We start from the raw sequence: 17,017 nt of genomic DNA on the forward strand, positions 1-17,017 counted from the left end.
ATAGATGGACCTTGAGGGTATTATGATAAGCAAAATAAGTCAAATGAAGAAAGAAAATTACTATATGAATTCACTCATATGTGGAAGATAAATAAACAAAGACATAGATATGAACAACAGATTGTGGTTGCCAGAGGGGAAGGGGGCAGGGGGAGGGCAAAAAGGGTTAAGGGGCACATGTGTATGATGACAGATGGCAACTAGACTTCTGTTGGTGAACATGATGCAGTCTATACAGATGTTGAAATATAATGATGTACATATGAAATTTATATAATGTTATAAACTAACGTGACCTCAATTAAAAAAATAAAATAAAGTAAAATTTAAAAGATATGATTGATTAAATCATTGGCCATTGGTTACTGATTCAACTTCTAGCCCCCTCTCCCCTTCTCAAAGGTCAGGAGGTGGGAATGTTCCCCTGGAAACCAGCCCCCATCCTTAGATGTGGTCCAAAAGTCATCTCATTAACATAAACCCAGTGTTGGTGGAAAGGGCCTTGTTACGAATAACAAGACACCCATTTCACTTTTATGGCTTTGAAGAGATTTCGTGTATTGAGGACAGGAGACCAAACAATATAACAAAAGATGTTCACACTGCTCTAATCACTCAGGAAATTCTAAGGGTTTTGGGAGCTGTGAGCCAGGAAACATGGACAAAGACAAAATACACATGAGAAATACATTTTGGTCATTTGAATGACCAAATATATATTTCCTATATATCACAATATCCCAGGTAATGAAAATGTTTTGGAAATGGACAATGTTGGTGAGTACAAAACACTGTGAATGTAATTAATGCCACTGAATTGCACAGTTAAAACAGCAAATATTAGGTTACAAAACCACAATATGTAATTGTGGTTGTTTTACCACAGTGAAAAAATACCCAAAAAATGAAAAGAGTGTATAAATAAAAAGTGAAAATTCCAATTCATATTGCACACAAGATTTTGCACTTTGCTCAGAAAAAAGTACATAGAATAAGAATAAAATTAAATAAGGCCTGTTAGTAGGGAGGAGGAAGATCTTACCACGCCTCTGAGAGGAAGGGGAAGTCTCAGTAAGAAGCAGTTTCAATTTATGGCAAAAACGGCAAGAATGTTGCCTGCTTTGAGATCTCCAGCACCGGTCCCTACTCCAGAGAGCATGATCCAGCTGTTCCAGTTTCTCACGCTTGTCTTCTGCCTTGGCCCAGGTAAATGCCGAAGTGGACCACTGTAGTCACCAAGTGACTCTCTGGTTTGCGCAGCTTGCTCAATTACCTCTACAGAGGTGTCTGTCTGACTCTGCCAAGGGACGGGTGGAGCTCATAGTGGCGCCTGATAAACTGCCACCTGCTCTCAACTTAGAATGCTAAATGCCTGAGATGCTTCAGAGTTAGCAACTTCAACTGTGTCTGTATTAAAGGAATTACTGCTGGGGCATGTGAAATGAGGTTTTCTAAGATAAGACTTTTTCAGGTTTATGACGAGCATGTTGTGGTATAAAGAGTACTAAGATTAGGAAAATAAGTCCTCTTACCAAAGTAGCTACTATCTTGCTGTGTAAACTCAGATAGGTTATTTATTCTTCTAGAGCCTCATTATTCTCATCTAAAATATTGAAAATGTTTGGTTCAGTTTAGCCAAAATTTCCGGGTCCAACTAAAACACTGGAAATAGTCCTCTTAGATTTCGCTGACTGTAAAAAAAAAAAAAAAAAAGAGGACCCACCCATGGGCGAGTGGTTACAGTTCTCTGCTTTGGCAGCCCTGGGTTCATGGGTTCAGATCCTGGATGTAGACAGACTCCACTTGTCAGCCATGCTGTGGTGGCATCCCACATACAAAGTAGAGGAGGACTGGTACAGATCTTAGCTCAGGGCTAATATTCCTCAGGCAAAAAAAAAAAAAAAAAAAAAAGAGTTCTCCAGCTCTCCCTTCCTCTCACGCAAATCATGGGCTAGCTAGTCCAGCAGTACTTTATATGATAGAGAGAAAGGAATTAGCTGATCCTCCCTGCTTCTTGTTTCCTGCCCTCCATTACATGGAAAATATGAAGGTTCATGTCATGTTTGGAGAACCACAAGTGGTCCGTTGGGGCCAAAGTAGAAGATTCAGGGACAAATGGCACCTTTTACACTCTTTTCCCTTTGCACACGGTGCCCCATTTGCCATCTTGAGCCTCTCTGGTTTGGACCACCAGGTGGTTTGGCCACCTAGCAATGCTCTGCCTTGGTGCCTATAAGCAAGCACAACTTAAAAACAAAGCATTAGACATGTAAAATGTTTTAGGGACTTCTCTGAGTGACAAAATCCCTCCTTTGACTTTGTCCTGCTCCTCATCGTTGAGGGGCAATGGATGAAGTTCCGTCTTCCGTAACTGCTTCCAACTGTCTAGGAGCATCATTATAACGTCCCATAGAGGAGCAGAACTTATCCCTAGCAACTTTTAGATAAGTTGGTTGTCACCAAGTTGGACTCCCAACCTCTCATATCCCTGGGTTAATACTATACAGATTTTAATAGATTCTAGTCTTTTCCTAAGAAAGGAACCCAAACAGTTTAGGATGAAAGGCTCAAAGAGTAGAAGAAGCAGAACAGCCACCAGATGCCAAAAAAAGTGGCAGAAATCAAGTCAGGCCAGGAAGAGCCTGTTTAACCCCATTCTAGATCTGTCTTTTTGGGTCTGGTTGGCCTTTTTCATTTAACCAAGTAACCTCTTTTTGTAGCCTAGTGGCACTATTGATATAGGCACTCCAGGGGGAGCACAAGTCAGGGTGAGGATAAGTATAGTTATGAGACATGACAGAAGGAGGAGTCCCAATACCTCCATGGGGGTGGGATGTCAGCCCACCAGACTTATCTTTGTGTCTCCAGAATAAAAGCTTTGGGTCTGAGAGAGGCTCACAGGAGAAGTCAGGATGCCTTGGAGTTTCCAAGTCTTTGAGCTCAGACAATCTCTTGACTTAGGTATAGTGTACCCCAGGGGTGACTCCCTGTAATTTTAGGGCAGAGTGAGTGGTTAGAATCACCAGATAAAGTCTGTTCCACTTAGGAGTGAGCTGGTCCTATGGGCTCCCAGGTTTCATTTTTTTAGGTACACCCAATCACCAAGCTAGAAGGGATGGAGGGCCAGGTCCATGGGGCTTGGCAGGACCTGGTTGCCATATGCTGTGAGTGCCTCCACTGTTTCCCCTACCTGAAGGGCATACTCTTGTTGTTCTATGTGCCTCTGGTATTCCCCAGTTAGCTTTTTGACCAGGAGAATTAGAGTGTCACATGACAACTGGCATGGCCTGATGAGGCCTTGACCAATCAAGTTCTTTATGACAGGGCCATGCCATTTAGGGCATCTTGTCTGACAGGATATTGTTTAATATTTGGGAACTTGTGCCCAAGTTTTAGTTTGGCAGTCTTGGTGTCCACTCAGAGAGCATGTCCCACTCTTCCTTGGGCCCAAAATCAGGGATTTACCTCTGTTAATTCCATTGTTTCCCTTTAAATCTTTTGACTCAGTTGCTTTTGTCAGGAGCAGAATCAGCTGGTGACCAAGGCTAAGGGGACATTTACCTCCAATTGGTCCCCTTTCAAACAAATAGAGACTGCTAATTTATGTAGCAGCTACCTTCCTAGCAAAGGAAGGGCATTCTGGCATGTAAAGAGAGGAGTGGGTTAACTGTTTTCTACCTAATTTTTAGCGTAAAGTGTTGGTAAACCTCTTGTTCTCTGGGGCCCCTGATACCTCCACTATATTACATCTCTGGTTAGTAAGTTTGGAGATTTGTAGCCAGATATTTGAGGAAACTAGAAGAATTTAAGATCCAGTCCAGTTTACAGGGAGAAAACAAAAACCTCAAAGATAATTAATAGAACTAGAATCTAATATCCACAATTGTGTATTATAGTTTCTACTGAAACATAACCTTTTTCTCTAAGATCACCCTCATTTTTTACCAAAAATAGCCAACTTAAGACTAATTGGTTTGTAAAATAGGTCTAGTTGCAGTAAACTTGGACCAATTATTTACGTAAGAATAGCAATTGATCATGTAGGCTCCTTTAAATCTGCTTTGCTGAAACATTTTTAAGGAATCTCAGATTGAACTTTAAAGGCCTCTTGCAGGAAAGCAAAGCCAAAGACTTGTCATTAGACTCCACCTGTAATATCTATAGATTTGGGTAGATTCCTCTCTTCTATTGAGGTTCCCAAAAATATCCTGAGGTTCCTTTCACCTGCCAGGGAAGTGACCTTCTTTACTCCCCTGGTAAGTTTATGGGAACCCTGTAAACAAGGTACCTGGCCAATATTTCCAAGTGGCTTTATTTCATAAAATCCAATCTTTGTTCCTTAGCTGCCTAGTCATATCTGAGTCTTTCTCTCAAATATGTCATTCCAGTCAAAGCTTTGGTAATATAAACAATGTTTCCAATTGTGTCCTGTTATAAGAAGGACAGATTCTTACTGAACTTAGGCAAATAATTATATTGCCATGAAAATAACAATATTCAATCACTAAGAGTTTCTAAATTCTGGAAGGATCAGGAAGGGAGAAAAATATAAATGTTTCAATTCCACCTACAAAGGTATAATTTACCAAATTGCTATAAATCATAGTTAGCTTAAGAGAAAAAGGTTTCCTTAAACCTGAAAAAGCAACACATAAAAAAAATCAGAAATATTTCAAACAAAAGTTATAAAAATTATAATCATCCTCATCAGTTCATTTAGTCCTGTGTGATCAACTTGAACTTTTCTTAGCAGTTTCATGAAGTCATCAATTTCCCCATTAGAGTTCTGTAATTTCTTACCCAATGCAGTCTTATGATCTGAAAGTTTATGAGAAACCTGTATTCTGGGGTAAGTGCCAGAGTCCTTCCCATGAATCTCTCTGAAGATGAAACATATTTGCAAAAGCATCAGAGTAAAACAACTGTCTATAAATGATGAAAGACTTAAAAATGGCAAATGACAAAAAAACTTGGCTATTTCTGTGACATATCACAGTTCAAGATAATAACTAGAATTATGACTGACAACCAAGACAGATCAGAATGTTATATAATTTTTAAACACTTATATCAATAACATTTACCAACATAATATCATAGGTTCCTATGAAACAATGCTTAGTGATCCATTTAACCATGATAACAATTAAAGATTTTCAGGCAAATGCAGAAAATTAAATAGTTGTAAGAAAAACCTCAGCACCTATGATTAAAGACATGATAAAAATAATATGGGAAATTTATTTTGATGAAACATAGAATTACTACCCTTCTGGTAGACTACTCAAAGAAAAAAAAAACCTTTCATAATCTCTTTATCAAGAGCAGACTAAAAGTTCAAGAAAATTATCCTATTAAGAGAGGGAAAAAACCCAAATTCTAGTTTTGCACCAATTTACTTTTGATATTAAAACTCATTTACTAAATTAGATTTACTTCAATCTTAGCCAATTTAACCGTGCATAAAACCCTTTTCTCAGGGTTCCTCTTCAACAAACCTCTACAACTTTCTTTTTACATTCAGAATTTGTCCCATGCCTTCTTTCTTCCCTCCTAGTACATCAGGACAAATTTATCTTTCTTAACAAAACAAACAAAAACATTTCCATTTTTTATACGTTCTTTACTGAAAATATATATCTTACTTTCCTTAAGTACAACAATGTTTTCCTTAGTAAATTTCAGTAACTTTAATCACATATTAGAATTTTTAACTCTCATAGACCTTAATTTTTGGTGAAAACTGACAAGCAATTATAAACTATCTCTTATGTTGGCATTCTGTGGGTTGGCAAGTTTATAAACACTTTTCATAATTTCTAGAAACATGTTACTTCATAGTACAATTTTTAATAAAATATCAGAAATGTTTACTAAGAGACCCAAATACATTTTAGTTTGTCTAATAAGAAGCCAAAAGTAGGGGCTGGCCTGGTGGGGTAGTAGTTAAGTTCACAAGCTCTGCTTCAGCAGCCCAGAGTTTGTGGGTTCAGATCCAGGCATGGACCTACACATTGCTCATCAAGCCATGCTGTTCCACATATTAAATAGATGAAGATCGGCACAGATGTTAGCTCAGTGACAATCTTCCTCAAGCAGAAAGAGGAAGATTGGGCAACAGATGTTAGCTCAGGGTCCAACTTCCTCACCAAAAAAAAAAAAAAAAGAAGCCAAAAGTAGATAAACTTAGACACATTTGGTAATAATGTTTCAATATTTTATCTTATTTGAAAATGTCCTAGATATTCAATGAATTTTTTATCATTTAATTTCACCTAGCAAAACTTCAAAGTTTCAAGTTACCGAAGAGATTTTGGAAGTTATTTTAAACATATATGCTATAATGTATAATTATTGCTAATAAGTGTGCCCAAAAATCTTTATCTTTTTCACATCTATTTAGTTTACTTGTTCCCAGTAATTATTTAGATTGCCTATAAAATTTCATGAGACATTAGACAAAATTAGCTACAATTTTAAGTTATTATTTTTGCTAACCAGTTTTATAACAGAGATAACATGAGCTTATTTGACTAATAAAGCCTGCACATCTGCATCATATCCAATGCTGATAATTTTGAGGACATGCCTATTTTAATCAAACTGAAAAACTTACATAAATTTTATTTCCCAAAGATTATTTCATATCACATTAATGCGAAAGACATTTTGGTTACTTTCTATCACATTTAGAAATAATTTATGTAAGCATTTACTTTAAGCCAATTAAACAGAGCTCTTAATTTTGGCCATACCATTCATAAGTAGAAAAATATCTCATATTTACATTATATTATATTATATATATATATGTTATGTATATATAGACATACACATAAACAACAGACAGATGCAACAAAAATTTTATAGCCTGTTTAAAAATTTTTCCTTAGATCTTTGGGCAAGGGTGATTTCATAGCAATCTACATCTCCAAAAGCTTCTTTCTCTGTTTTCTTCCCTCCCACCCCCTTTTCTTTCAATCTTAGGAATTTGGGATAGTCTAGATAATAGCTCCCAGAAAGGTCACACATTTTTGAGATTAATAGGGCGGGTGAGTTACTTATCAAAGGACTATCAGGATTAAATATCAGCTTCTAATTTGGCCAAATTTCTGATCATAAGTTACTAAATCCTTTAAAATATCTTGTCAAGTTTCAGCTGGGACAAGCGGTAACTATTTCTGACAGCATTAAACTCTATTAATTTTTTTATTTTTAGTTTCCCCTTGACTGTTTAAGGGTAGCAGTTTCCCAGAAAATCTCTCAGAGTCTTGTTAATCCTGAGAGGGGCTCATATTGGGTCCTCCCTTGAAGGTAGATTATGGAGGTGTCTGTAAAAGCCATGATTTAATAAGTGCACTTCTTAAATGATCTTACCTAATTGGAACATTCCTTCTAATAGCCAATGTACAAGTTTTGGAGGCTCAAAGGTGCCCCAAAGTGGCCACTATAATTTTAAATTATCCCAGGTTATATTAATCCAAAGATTGTTTTCCTTTTGAAGTAAGGATGCTTTTAATAGCTGTTTTTCGAGTCAGTTTGACTATTTTAAAGCGAGAGCTCCTTTACCATGCTTAATTAACATTGCCTGAAAGGTGGATTTATATGCCCTCACAATATCAGGCAAAGGAAACGTTTCCCAGTGAGACACAACATTTATCCCTACAACATAATTTAAAATACAATCAACCATAAGAAATGCAATGACTTTTATATAAAGCCCATCATTCCCAGCTGGTCATATTGGAAGCTTAGTACAAAGACAAAAACAAAATAAAAACTCTGAACAGCTGTTCTTACCTCATTCTATTTCCTCCTCGAAACCTCCTGCTGAGGTGTCTTGGCCACAAGGGTTGGGCACCCCCAACTGTGACCTGGGTGATGAGGCATTCTTGATCCCTGGCCCAGTTTGTCCCTCATGGACTGGTACTGGTCCTCCAGGGAGGGGCTCCATTAAGGGACAGATGAAATCATTCCCAGGGAGGCTCCCTCAGTTCTTTCCTGGGGAGATTCCCCTCTGCTTCCTCAGTCCTGCATGCATGCACACACCCTGTTCTGATGCTAAAACAAAGGTAGACTTTATGTTGGCTCACAGGAGATCCCCCTTGACACAAACAAATTGGCAGAAGACAAAAATCCAAGTATGGCCTCAAGTGCTGTTTGGTAAGAGTCAGTTGGAAGAGTCCTGTGGCCACACACGCAGCAGGACAGGCCTAGTCCCCATCCCATTCAAAAGCCTCTGGCAACATAGGTGATTCATTGAGGGATGAATTACCACAGTCTGTTGCTTCACTCATTGGGAGCTGAGAGGCTGAAATCAAGGAGAGGAGCCAGCGACCATTCCAGTCCCAGCAGGGTTGTCATATTTGTTACCAAGCCCAAAGGGACCAGGGACCCACATGTGAGTCCTTTTGCTCAAAGCCACTCTCGCCAATAGAATGAGACTGGGTTCGTAATAGCAGAGCAGAAACTTTACTCATTGATCAATGAAAGGAGGACGCAGAGCTCATGAGCTAAAACACCTTCTCCCCAAAGGGAAGGTGAGCAGAGTTCTTATGGGATGTGAAAGGGGAGGGGCCTTCCAGTCATCATTCATGGGGGGAGGCTTTTCAGCATGCGCAGATCTCCCCTTTTTGCGCACAGCACCTTTTGCACACATTTCCCTTTGCGCAAGGCACCACATCACCCGCCATCTTGGACTTCTCTGGAATGGACCAGTTCTGTGGTCTGGCCACCTAGCAGTGTTCTGCCTTGGTTCCTATAAGCACCGTAACTTCAAAACAAAGTATTAGACATGCAAAATATTTTAGGGACTTTTCTGGGTGACGATATCCATGAGGAGATTTCCTGGAAGCAGCTGGAAATTTAGGACTGGAGGTAGGGACGAGGCTGGAGGCTTGGAAGTCACAGCAAGAAATAAGTGAAGCTAAGGAGAAGAGTGGAAGAAGGGTCTAACCTTGGGAAATATGTATGAGAAGTAGCAAATTCATTTCTACATTCAAGAGCCACTATCTAGCCTGGGAGCAGAGACCCATGTCTTTGCCTCACTTTTACCTCCTTGCAAAATTGAACCCATCTCTAGAATTAAATATTCTGAATGTTAAATTACCCTGACCGTGTGAAATATACAATACTCTTATCCCCACTTCAAGGAAGAGGAAGTAAGCCACAGACACTTATGTAACTTGCTTAATGTCACACATTTGAGGGGATGAGGAGACTGTGGGTAGCACAGAAAAAGAAACATGCTTGCATGTGTTTGCAGGTATTCTGAGGCCCCAAGGAGAGCAGTGACTGCCAGGGTTGGGAATCGGGGATCCTATCTCCAGAGTCTGTGGTCATAACCACTTCACTATGCTACTTAGTTTACACATAGGTACATATTCACATGAATGTATATATAATTACAAAATGTGATGATAGGATGAAAATAAGCAGGGTACCATGGGAGAAGAAAACAAGATAATCTTCTGTGCGTGGGGTGACATGGAAATAATTCTCTGGAAAAGTAGCATCTCATATGATATTTAAAGGGTGTGAGAAGTCACACAGGAGAGAAGTCTAATGAAGAAGCCTTCTAGGCAGAGGGAATCACATGTGCAAAACCCCTGGTCCAGGGAAGAGTCTGGAGTGATTGAGGATGGGAAAGAAAACTACTGTGGCACAAATGAAATGAATCTTGAAAACAAGCATGAAGGAAGATTACTCATGCCAACCTACGTTCTTTCAAGTGGGTCAGACACCATAACTTGCTCCTTTTAGAAAATTTAGCTGAAAAGATAAATCATGTAGAGAAATAATCCCAATAGGTACAACTGAAATCAGGCATCATCATGCCCCAGAGAAAGTGAATCTCATTTGTTTCTCCATTTTATTCTTTCTAGATGGGAACTTGTCCAACGTTAATGTACATATGAATTACTAGGGAGTCCTATCATAATGATGATTCTGGGAATGGAGACTAAGATTCTGCATTTATAACAAGCCCCCAGGTAACCCAAATGCTGCTCCATGGATCACACTTTGAGTAGCAAGGCTCTAGACTTCATGGGACCAGTCATAATGAGGTTGGAAGGAGGAAAAATAGGAACTAATTCTTTGAGTGTGTTTTCAAGAAGCAGATACAGGTATCAGAGTCCAGGAAAGAGCAGTGGTTGGAAACATAGGCAGAGCCAGTACATGTGGGCTAGCCAAATGACTCAGAGGCTTTGAGTCAAAACCTTGTAGGCTCTTCTGCTAAGAGATTGTACTCCAGTGACTCCTCTTCCCCTGAGCAGCATTATCTACTTCTTATCAACCACCCACACCTTCGATGCTTCTTATTGCTCACCACAAGCAGAGAGTTGTTCTACATTTTGTCATTATCCTCAAGGACAACTGTGTCTTTCTACCTCTCAGAATCTGCTGTCTGTCCCCACTGTGACCCTCAGACTTCCACGCCTCTCAGTTTTCAGTCTCTCACTCTAGGTCTAGCCTCAGTTATGTCTCCATCCACACTCACTCAGTCTCCATCCACACTCCATCCACACTTTCTTCTTTTTTATTAAGGTGAAATTCACAAAACATAAAATAATTTTAAAGTGTACAATTCAGTGACATTTAGTACATTTACGATGCTGTGCAACCACCACTTCTATTAACCAAGATTTTCATCACCCCAAAATAAAATTCTGCACCCATTAAGCAATCACTTACCATTTCTCCCTCCCTCCCAGCCCCAAGCAAACACCAATCTGCTTTCTGTCTCTATGGGTTTACCTATTCTGGATATTTCATATAAATGAAATCATACAATATGTGACTTTCTGTGTCTGATTTCTTTCACTCAGCTCAATGTTTTTGAGGTTCATTCATGTTGTATCAGTTAACAGTATTTCATTCCTTTTTATGGCTCAATAATATTCCATTCTATGTATGTACTACATTTCATTTATCCATTCATCTATTGATGAACATTTGTGTTGTTTCTACCTTTTGGCTCTTGTAAATCGTGCTGCTATGAAGATCTGTGTACAAGTATTTGTTACAATACCTGTTTTCAATTCTTCTGAGTATATACCTAGGAATGGAATTACTGAATCATATAATTTTATGCTTAATTTTTTGATGAATCACTAAACAGTTTTCCACAAAGGCTGTTCCAGTTTATGTTCTCACCAGCAATGTGTAAGTGTTCTAAATTCTCCATATCCTTACCAAGACTTACTTCATGATTATTATTTTTTATCATTATTGTTCTTATCACTATCCTAGTAGATGTAAAGGTATCTCATTGTGGTTTGAATTTGCATTTCCCTAATACTAATGATGTTGTGCATCTTTTCCTGTGCGTATTAGCCATTTCTAAGTCTTCTTTGGAGAAATGTCTGTTCAAGTCCTTTGCCCACTTTTAATTGGATTATTTATCTTTTTGTTGTTGAGCTATAAGAGTTCTTTAAATATTCTGAATACTAGACTCTTATCAAATATTTGATGTACAGATGTTTTCTCCCATTCTGTATGTTGTCTTTCCATTTTCTTGATAATGTCCTTTGATGCACAAAAGGTTTTAAGTTTGGTGAAGTCCAATTTATCTATTTTTTTGTGGGCTCTTCATGCTTTTGGTGTCATATCTAAGCATCCATTGCTAAACCCAAGGTCATGAAGATTTACTCTTATGTTTTCTTCTAAGAGTTTTATAATTTTTGCTCTCATATTTAGGTCATTGTAACATTTTGAGTTAATGTTTTTTGTATAGGTGTGAGGTAGGGGTCCAACTTCACTCTTTCCTATGTAGATATCTAGTTGTCCCAGCACCATTTGTTGAAGCAACTATTCTTTCCCCATTGAATGATCATGGCATGCTTGTCAAAAATTAATTGTCCATAAACATGCGGATTTATTTATGGATTCTCTATTCAATTCTATATAGACATCTAGGTATCTATTCTTATGCCAGCACCACAGTGTTTTGATTACTATAGCTATGTAAGTTTTGAAATTGGGAAGTGTGAGTCCTCCAACTTTTTCTTTTTTAGTATTGTTTTGGCTATTGGGGGCTCCTTACAATTCCATATGAATTTGAGGATTGACTTTTTCATTTCTGAAAAAAAAGTCAGAAAGTTCATTGGAATTTTGATAGAGATTTCATTAAATCTGTAGATTCCTTTAGGTAGTATTGCCATCCTAATATTAAGCCTTCCAATCCATGAACATAGGATGTCTTTCCACTTACTTAGGTATTCTTTAATTTCTTTTAGAAATGTTTTATAGTTTTCAGTGTATAAATCTTTAATTTCCTTGGTTAAATGATCCTAGATATTTTATTCTTTTGGATGTTATTGTAAATGGAATTGTTTTTTTAATTTCCTTTTCAAATTGTTCATTTCTAGTGTGTAGGAATACAATTGATTTTTGTATATTGATTCTGTATCCTGTAACATTGCTGATTTATTTATTAGCTCTGATGATTTTGTGTGTGTGTGGATTCTTTAGGATTTTCTGTCTGTAAGATCATGTCATCTATGAATGGGAGTAGTTTCACTTCTTCCTTTTTATTTCTTTTCCTTTCTTTTCTTTTTTTAATTTTCTTTATTTCTTTTATTTCTTCCATTTTATTTCTTTTTCTAGCCTAATTGTTCTAGCTAGAACTTCCAGTAAAATGTTGAATAGAAGTGGTGAAGTCAAACATTGTTGTCTTTTTCTTAGGTGGAAGGCTTTCAGTCTTTCATCCGTGAATAGAATGTTAACTATGGGGTTTTCAAACTGCATTTTATGAAGGTGAGGAAGTTCCCTTCTATCACTAGATTCTTAAGTGTGAAAGGGAAGTGGATTTTGTTAAATGCTTTTTCTGTATCACTTGAGATGATCATATGTCTTTTTTCCTTCATTCTATTAATTTGGTGTATTGCATTGATTGATTTTCGTATGTTGAGCCCCTCTTGCATTCCTGGGATACATACCTCTTGGTCATGGTGTATAATCCTTTTAATGTACTGCTGGATTCAGTTTGTTAGTATTTTGTTGAGGATTTTTGCATCAATATTCATCAGGGATATTGGTTTGTAATTTTCTTTTTTGTGTGATGTCTTTGGATTTGGTTTCAAGGTAATTCTGGCCTCAAAAGATGAATTAAAATGTTTTCTTCTCTTCTATTTTTGTAAAATGTTTGAGAAGAATTAGCGTTAATTATTCTTTAATAATGGGTAGAATTCTTTGCCAGGAGGTTTTTTGTTGTTGTTGGTTTCATTGTTGATTTTTTTTTTTTTTTTGGTAAGGAAGATTGGCCCTGAGGTAACATCTGTGCCTCTTTTCCTCTATTTTGCATGTGGGATGCTGTCACATCATGGCTTGACAAGCAGTGTAGGCCCACATCCAGGACCTGAACCCACAAACCCCAGGCCACTGAAGCAAACTGCACAAACCTAACCACTATGTCACCAGGCTGGCCCCTGCCAGGAAGTTTTTGATTACTGATTCAATGTCTTTACTTCTTATAGGTCCTCTCCGCTTTTCCATTTCTTCTTAAGTAAGTCTTGATAATTTGTTACTAGAAATTTGTCTATTTCATCTAGGTTACTTACTTTGTTGCCAGACAGTTATTCATAGCATTCTTTTATAATCACAGTTTATTTCTATGAGTTCTGCAGTAACATCCACTCTTTCACTTCCAATTTTAGTGGTTTGAGTCCTCTCTTATTTTCTTAATTATTTAGCTAAATGTGTGTCAATTTTGTTGATCTTTTCAAAGAATGAAGGTTTGGTTTTGTTGATTTTCTCTATTGGTTTTTTACTCTCTATTTTGGTTATTTCTGCTCTAATCTTTAGTATCTCCTTTCTTCTGGGGCTTGGGATTATTTTGCTCTTCTTTTTCTACGGTATAAATTTAGCTTATTGACTTGAGATTTTTCTTTTTTAATGTAGGCTATAAATTTCCCTCTGAGCATTGCTTCTGTTGCATCCTGTAAGGTTGGTATGTTGTACTTTCATTTTCACTTGTCTTTCTCAAGATTCTGCCCTATGTCTCTCTTCTCTTCTTTATGAAATCTCTGGAGAAATCAGCCCTTACCCTGCTTCTGAACATGTTTCATACTGAGCTGATACAGCCTACTGCAGTCATGTGCTGCATAACCACATTGCGGTCAATGACAGATCACATATATGACAGTGGTCCCATAAGATTAGTACCATATAGCCTAGAGGTGTACTAGGCTATACCATCTGGGTTTGTGTAACATCACTCTATGATGTTCCCAAAACAATGAAATTGCCTAATGACACATTTCTTAGAACATATCCCATTGTTAAGCAACACATGACTGTATATCCCTCATTCCTACCAACAGGCTTAAGCCAGTCCCCTAAGTTAGAAATCCCAAAGTTTCTCTGATTTTTATTTCTTTTTTGCAGGATCAACTCAATCCTACCTTTTCCTCTGTTTCCTAAAATACTGCTTTCTTTATATCTTCCCATTTCTCAAAAATATTACGTGTTTCCTAATAACTTTCAAAAAAACATTCCTCCAGTAATCAATCAAGACACTTCACATTCTAATCTCAATCTACTTAGCATTCACTGAGCTCCCTGGGCCAGGTTCTGGGGGCATCAAGAGCTGACTAAGACATTTATGCTCCCAGAAGCACATCATCTAATGGATGAAATATGTAAACAATCGTACCCAAATGTCTGCTGACTCAACATCCTCACTAGAAGATGGACAGGACCTCAGCACCACCTCCTTGCTCCAAGTGGTCCCCCAGGGACTTATAAAGGCCCCCCAAAGGGATGCTTCCCATAGGCCCCCAAAGCAGCCTCCAGTCACAGTCATGAGGCATCCTCCTAATTCATAATCTCCTCTTCTGGTTCTAGTCTGCCACATCTGCTGCCAGCAGAACTACTTACAGAAGGCCTCAATGCCCTGCCTAACCCAAGAACATCAATATGCATGCCAAGGATGCTGGCCCAGGACATTCCCAAAGCATCAGTGCTGATTCCAGGCAGGGTAGAGAAAAGGGCCTCTTGTGCCCCGTGGGACACATCTCATCACTTGGGCCCCAAGCAGCTCAGCTTGTGTCCAAAGTCTCACAGAGGAGATTTTTGAACATTTTCAGTAATTTCTGACCTCTTCCCTAAGCAAAATGGCTCAAATCCTTTTTTTTCCTTACACCTGCAAGAAACTATTTCCACCATCTCCTTCTCTTCCTTCTACCACCTTCTCCTCTTCTCCCACCACAAACTCCTTTCTCCTCTCCCGGTACCAATGCAAATCCCCCACAAATACAAGCAGAGGCAAACAGAATAAGGGTAAATAGGAGCTCACCAGGTGGAAAAGGTGGGGAAGGGCATTTCAGACAAAGGGAACAACAAGGCAGAGAAAGAGCAGGACATTCTTGGAAGAATCACGAACAATCCATCAATGGAGAACTTCTTGTTCTTATTCAAAACCATGCTACAATATTATCTCCTCTGTGAAGCCTTCCTTGACAACCCCCAACTCTCCCCAGCCCATCATTCTCACTATTTGTGCTCCTATTGAGCACATACCTCTATCAATTCAACATTTATTGAGCTCAAAATCATGCACAGTGCTAGGAATACAGAGATAATAAGCATAATCCCTACCCAGAACATTATGGAAAAGAGAGGAGAACAATCTTGTAATTATAACAAAGAGAAAGAAGTCCCTGATATTGAATGCACAGGATACAATTAGTGCTACGAGGGTAATGCAGGGGCAAGCACTATCCTAGGTCAACGCCTACCTCATCACACCATAACTACTGGTTTACCTGTCTGGCTCCTCTGCCACATGTGAGTCCAGAGGACTGACATGTCTTATTCATATTTGTATTCCCAGTCTACAGCCCAGAAACTGGTACATAACAGGAATCTAATAAGTATAGTCTGAGTGCCATGGTTTCTAAGGTGTTACTCACTGAATAGGTATAAAACTGAGCAAATAGAATGAATGACTTGTTAAATAAATGAATAATTGCAATCTATAAAAGCAAAGCAACTTTAAAGGAATATGCTAGGTATGGGAGGAGCAGTTCCCGGGGAGTCCTTGGGCCACAGAATATGCCCAGAGGAGTTAGTCCTTAATATCCTGGATAGATAACCTCCAAGAAAAGGAATGGAGACGTGTTCACTCACTCGACAAAATTCACTGGATGCCTACTATGTGCCAAGCACTGTTGAATGGTATTCACAATGAGGAACAAGACAGACAAAAATCCTTTTCATGGAGCTTACATTCTAGTGGACGAGAGAGAGAATTAAAAAAAAAAGTATGCAAATTACGAAGTACACTAGGTGGTAAGTATTATGGAGAAAAATAAATTCAAAGGCAGCTGAGTGTACAGGGGTGAGAGTTGGTGGTAAGGAAAGAATGGTCCCAGAGGGCCTCTCTGAGAGGGAATGTTTGCATTAAACACTTTATGCAGATGAAAGAGTGAGCCACGTGGACACCTGGGAGAAGCGCATTCCAGGCCGAGGGAATTGCAAGCCCTGTCCTTTTCAAGGAATAGCCAGGCCAGCATAGTTTGAGCAAAGTGAATAAAGGGGAGACTTATAGGAAATTAGGTCAAAGAGAGAAAAATGATCAAGTCATTTCGGTCCATAAGGACCATTATAATTAGTTGGTTTTGATGTGGTTTTTGTTGTTATTTTAACCTTTTTTACTGAAATATACCATACAAAGAGCAAGCTGTACAAATCCTGAGTCACCTTAATGAATTATAGCAAAATGAATAAACCTGTGTATCCAGACATGGATCAAGACATAGAACATTACCAGCACCCGCAATTCCCCCGTCCGCTCCCTCCTCCTCACTGCTCTTCCCTCCTCTCAAAGGTAGCCGCTATCCTGACTACTCACAACAGAGATTTGTTTTGCCTGTTTTTTAACTTTAAATAAATGGGATCATACCATTGTATCCGATTTGTATCTGGATTATTTTTTGCTCAAGATTTTGCTTGTGATATTCACCCATGTGATCCCAAGAAGGAAGAAGTGCCAAGATGACAAATAATGGCATGT

General features: G+C 38.4%; 1 protein-coding gene across 9 annotated transcripts in view; it reads left to right on the top strand.

Moving 5' to 3' along the window:
• The first annotated feature begins 1,035 nt into the window (after positions 1-1,035).
• SLAMF6 (SLAM family member 6) overlaps positions 1,036-17,017 on the top strand; it is a 69,841-nt gene continuing 53,859 nt past the window's right edge. For 2 of the 9 annotated variants that reach the window (XM_070266929.1, XM_070266927.1), the window contains exons 1-3: positions 12,688-12,759; positions 13,479-13,507; positions 13,903-13,947. Coding sequence is in view for 4 of the 9 variants with exons in the window: in XM_001491559.6 (XP_001491609.3) it covers positions 1,092-1,206 (115 nt within the window). In the remaining 5 variants the exon portion in view is untranslated. Of the gene's footprint in view, positions 1,207-9,884; positions 9,993-12,687; positions 12,760-13,478; positions 13,508-13,902; positions 13,948-17,017 lie in introns of those variants that run through there. The other 7 variants (XM_070266928.1, XM_023640886.2, XM_005609962.4 and 4 more) reach the window with 5 other exon arrangements.

The sequence above is a fragment of the Equus caballus genome, chromosome 5, assembly GCF_041296265.1.
Source record: "Equus caballus isolate H_3958 breed thoroughbred chromosome 5, TB-T2T, whole genome shotgun sequence".
Classification (NCBI taxonomy): Eukaryota; Metazoa; Chordata; class Mammalia; order Perissodactyla; family Equidae; genus Equus; species Equus caballus.